We start from the raw sequence: 5,000 nt of genomic DNA, 5'->3' as shown, positions 1-5,000 counted from the left end.
ATATATATTTTTGATATATTAATGTCTGGATTCTCTTAACGACCTCGGGATCAAAGCCCCAGGCGAAATCACACAGAGACAAGTATAAGTACAGTAGAATTGTCATTGACTTTTATCTTTCTTCGTGGCCAAGTGGGTTAGTCACTGTCTATATAAGCTTGCCGACCAGGGTTCGATTCCCGGCCGGAGCCAAGCTCTTGTCTTTGTGTGATTTCGCCTGGGGCTCTGATCCCGAGGTCGTTAAGAGAATCCAGATATTAATATATCAAAAATATATATGGCTTATTTGAATATGAAAAACACGTAGAAATGTGCAAAATTTATCATAAATAGAATGCCAAGTAACAAACTACCAATTAGCTACGATGGTGAAGATGGGTTGATTTCAATTCTAAGTACAAAATACCTGAATTCGACAGGTATAAGTACAGTAGAATTGTCATTGACTTTTATCTTTCTTCGTGGCCAAGTGGGTTAGTCACTGTCTATATAAGCTTGCCGACCAGGGTTCGATTCCCGGCCGGAGCCAAGCTCTTGTCTTTGTGTGATTTCGCCTGGGGCTTTGATCCCGAGGTCGTTAAGAGAATCCAGACATTAATATATCAAAAATATATATGGCTTATTTGAATATGAAAAACACGTAAAAATGTGCAAAATTTATCATTAATTGAATGCCAAGTAACAAACTACCAATTAGCTACGATGGTGAAGATGGGTTGATTTCAATTCTAAGTACAAAATACCTGAATTCGACAGGTATAAGTACAGTAGAATTGTCATTGACTTTTATCTTTCTTCGTGGCCGAATGGGTTAGTCACTGTCTATATAAGCTTGCCGACCAGGGTTCGATTCCCGGCCGGAGCCAAGCTCTTGTCTCTGTGTGATTTCGCCTGAGGCTTTGATCCCGAGGTCGTTAAGAGAATCCAGACATTAATATATCAAAAATATATATGGCTTATTTGAATATGAAAAACACGTAAAAATGTGCAAAATTTATCATTAATTGAATGCCAAGTAACAAACTACCAATTAGCTACGATGGTGAAGATGGGTTGATTTCAATTCTAAGTACAAAATACCTGAATTCGACAGGTATAAGTACAGTAGAATTGTCATTGACTTTTATCTTTCTTCGTGGCCGAATGGGTTAGTCACTGTCTATATAAGCTTGCCGACCAGGGTTCGATTCCCGGCCGGAGCCAAGCTCTTGTCTCTGTGTGATTTCGCCTGGATCTTTGATCCCGAGGTCGTTAAGAGAATCCAGACATTAATATATCAAAAATATATATGGCTTATTTGAATATGAAAAACACGTAAAAATGTGCAAAATTTATCATTAATTGAATGCCAAGTAACAAACTACCAATTAGCTACGATGGTGAAGATGGGTTGATTTCAATTCTAAGTACAAAATACCTGAATTCGACAGGTATAAGTACAGTAGAATTGTCATTGACTTTTATCTTTCTTCGTGGCCGAATGGGTTAGTCACTGTCTATATAAGCTTGCCGACCAGGGTTCGATTCCCGGCCGGAGCCAAGCTCTTGTCTCTGTGTGATTTCGCCTGGGGCTTTGATCCCGAGGTCGTTAAGAGAATCCAGACATTAATATATCAAAAATATATATGGCTTATTTGAATATGAAAAACACGTAAAAATGTGCAAAATTTATCATTAATTGAATGCCAAGTAACAAACTACCAATTAGCTACGATGGTGAAGATGGGTTGATTTCAATTCTAAGTACAAAATACCTGAATTCGACAGGTATAAGTACAGTAGAATTGTCATTGACTTTTATCTTTCTTCGTGGCCGAATGGGTTAGTCACTGTCTATATAAGCTTGCCAACCAGGGTTCGATTCCCGGCCGGAGCCAAGTTCTTGTCTCTGTGTGATTTCGCCTGGGGCTTTGATCCCGAGGTCGTTAAGAGAATCCAGACATTAATATATCAAAAATATATATGGATTATTTGAATATGAAAAACACGTAAAAATGTGCAAAATTTATCATTAATTGAATGCCAAGTAACAAACTACCAATTAGCTACGATGGTGAAGATGGGTTGATTTCAATTCTAAGTACAAAATACCTGAATTCGACAGGTATAAGTACAGTAGAATTGTCATTGACTTTTATCTTTCTTCGTGGCCGAATGGGTTAGTCACTGTCTATATAAGCTTGCCGACCAGGGTTCGATTCCCGGCCGGAGCCAAGCTCTTGTCTTTGTGTGATTTCGCCTGGGGCTCTGATCCCGAGGTCGTTAAGAGAATCCAGACATTAATATATCAAAAATATATATGGCTTATTTGAATATATATATATATATATATATATATATATATATATATATATATATATATATATATATATATATATATATATATATATTTATATATATATATATATATATATATATATATATATATATATATATATATATATATGTGTGTATGTGTGTGTGTTTTGGTGTCTGAGTATTATATTTTGCTTATATGAAGAGTTATGGATATAGATACATGTGAATTTCTAATTATTAAAGAGTATACATAGAAGAATGGCGTCGAAGCTTATCCCCTTTCACGGCACAAAATGGAGGCGTCATTTAAAGTGTGGCTCTTGGCATCTCGAATATTTGGTGTCCATGGCATGCAATATCATCTCTCCGTGCAATAAGGGAACATTGGAGCTCCGTGGATTATAGAGAGTTCATTATGTGGGAGGATCCTGAAGGATAATGAGTCTTACGGCGACAAATATTATAATCCTTGATGGAAATGAAATATATCCCATTGCATAAGTTTTATGGCAGGGAATTCAGCAAATGAGAATGCATTTCAATTCGACAATATGAAGTAAAAATATCAAGGTGTGCTGGGAGTCACCTTTGTTAAAACTGGTAGGACCATTTGATTAAATACTTTTCTTTTTATAGAAAGCGGTATTTCCCCTTCCACAATTTAATTTTTTTTTTTATCATAAGCTCTCCATCCCATGCTTATCATTCTCTTATTTCTGGGCTTGTGTCCTGCGAAAACACTTACTGTCAGTCCTGTGTACGTATATTCATTAACCCTTTGCGCTCGAAGTCCGGCTCCCAGCCGGCTTTTCCGAATGGTAGGTTCCGACCGAAGCCCGGCTACCAGCCGGCACGTTTTATAATTGCTTTAGGAGGCCAACTAATGATGTTTCCTTCTTGTAAGAATTCCAGAATAACACTTGGTTTTATATCTTTCAAGAAATGTTATTTTTGTGAACAAAAAACGTGTTTTATATGTCAATTTTCTTCTTAGAAAAACTGGCTAAATGAAGAGCAGATATCACGATGTTATTCGGCGCAAAAACGTGGGGAAATAGCCAAATTTGTTATTTGTTTCGCGTTATTCAGGGTTGACAATCCTCTCGGTCGCTATAAGCCGCTAATCCCATACCTTACCCCTATAAACCCAGGTACCCAAACACTCAGACGCCTACGGGCCAACCAAGGGAAAGGCCCGTGCCAACAACAAGTGTTGGCTTTAATACCCCAACAACAACAACACTCAGACGATCATACACAGAGCAGACTTCTTGTTTCGCCGAGTTGTAATTGATTAGTAACGAGCTCATTGCTGAGTTAATCATGTCTCTCCGACACCGGAAGTTTCTTGAAAACGAAGAGGAAATCTTTGAATACTTTTTAGGACTGACTTCTGAATCGGAAGATGATTCAAGTGAAAACGATGAACCGTCTGCCGCTCCTTCCACATCTGATGAAAACAATTCATTTATCATTGTGAATGAAGACCTAGAAGCGGAATCTCCTGACGAAGACGAGGACGAATACACCGACGATATGGTAATGCCCCCTGAAGAAGACGAAGACACAAATGACGAAAAATGGGCCGATGAAAATAACTGGGAAGAGTTTGATGAAGAGAGGCATGAATTACCCAGATTTACTTTCAAAGGAAGAGCAAAATTCAGCTGTCCTGATCAAACTATCAACACTCCTTTACAATTTTTTATGCTCTTTTTTACACGGGAACTTTTCCAAACAATTGCAGTTGAAACGAATCGCTACACAGAGGAACTAATAAGTAGGAAAAGGCCTCTGCAACAATATTCTATATGGCAAAACTGGCAAAAAATAAGCGTGGAGGAAATGATGGCCTTTCATGGAACAATAATTAATATGGCTTTACACAGAAATAAGAGATCAAGGGACTTCTTTTCCAAGCAATGGGTGGACGAAAGTTCGTTTTTTCGGCAAATCTTTAGGAGAGATAGGTGGTTCCAGATATTCTGGGGTCTTCATGTGTCTCCTCCAGAACCCCCTGGCAGCGGTTTCATGGCATCTCGGAGGTCAAAGGTAAAACAAGTTCATGACTATTTATCTGAACGGTTTTTACATTATTATCATCCTGGATGCCATCTAAGCGTCGACGAGTCCACAGTGCCATTCAAGGGCAGGACAGCATTCAAGATGTACGACAGCAAAAACCAACAAAATGGGGCATCAGAATATATGATATTGCCGATGCGTTGACGGGATATATTCTAGGTTTGATTCCGTATTACGGCAAAGCTACTATCGAGTGCCTTGGTTATGCTGGTCATCTCTTCACCACTCGCATTGTATTGACACTAGTGGACATCGTTACGCGTGCCACAGGAGAAACTTGATACCATGTTTATACGGATCGTCTTTATACAAACCTATCTCTAGCTGCGGAACTTCTGAAGAAAAAAATTCACATCACTGGAACGATAAATACGAATAGGAAAGGCCTTCCCCCTCAAGTGAAGAAAAGAAAAAGATCATCGGTAGGAACAGTAAGGTCGTATGTGAAAAATAAGCGATGCCATATTCTGTCTTGGAAAGATAAGAAGGACGTCATTATGTGCTCTCTACATACCCATACCGCAAGAACCACCCAACATCGCCGTGTTATGAAAGGGAATTTAGGACAAGTTATTGAAAAACCAGTGATGGTCTCCAAATATACTTCTAATATGGGA

The 5,000-nt window shown here is 38.5% G+C and overlaps 1 protein-coding gene and 1 pseudogene across 1 annotated transcript; one reads left to right on the top strand and one right to left on the bottom strand.

Annotated features, from left to right (window-relative positions):
- Nucleotides 1-3,608, bottom strand: part of LOC137619440 (uncharacterized) — a 126,555-nt pseudogene extending 122,947 nt beyond the window's left edge.
- A 13-nt stretch (nt 3,609-3,621) lies between these two features.
- Nucleotides 3,622-4,527, top strand: LOC137619439 (piggyBac transposable element-derived protein 4-like). Its single transcript, XM_068349499.1, has one exon. The coding sequence runs from the start codon at nt 3,622-3,624 to the stop codon at nt 4,525-4,527; it is 906 nt and encodes a 301-aa protein (XP_068205600.1).
- Nucleotides 4,528-5,000: the final 473 nt, after the last annotated feature.

Source organism: Palaemon carinicauda, chromosome 26, assembly GCF_036898095.1.
Source record: "Palaemon carinicauda isolate YSFRI2023 chromosome 26, ASM3689809v2, whole genome shotgun sequence".
Lineage (NCBI taxonomy): Eukaryota > Metazoa > Arthropoda > Malacostraca > Decapoda > Palaemonidae > Palaemon > Palaemon carinicauda.
This window is presented reverse-complemented; position numbering and strand designations above follow the sequence as displayed.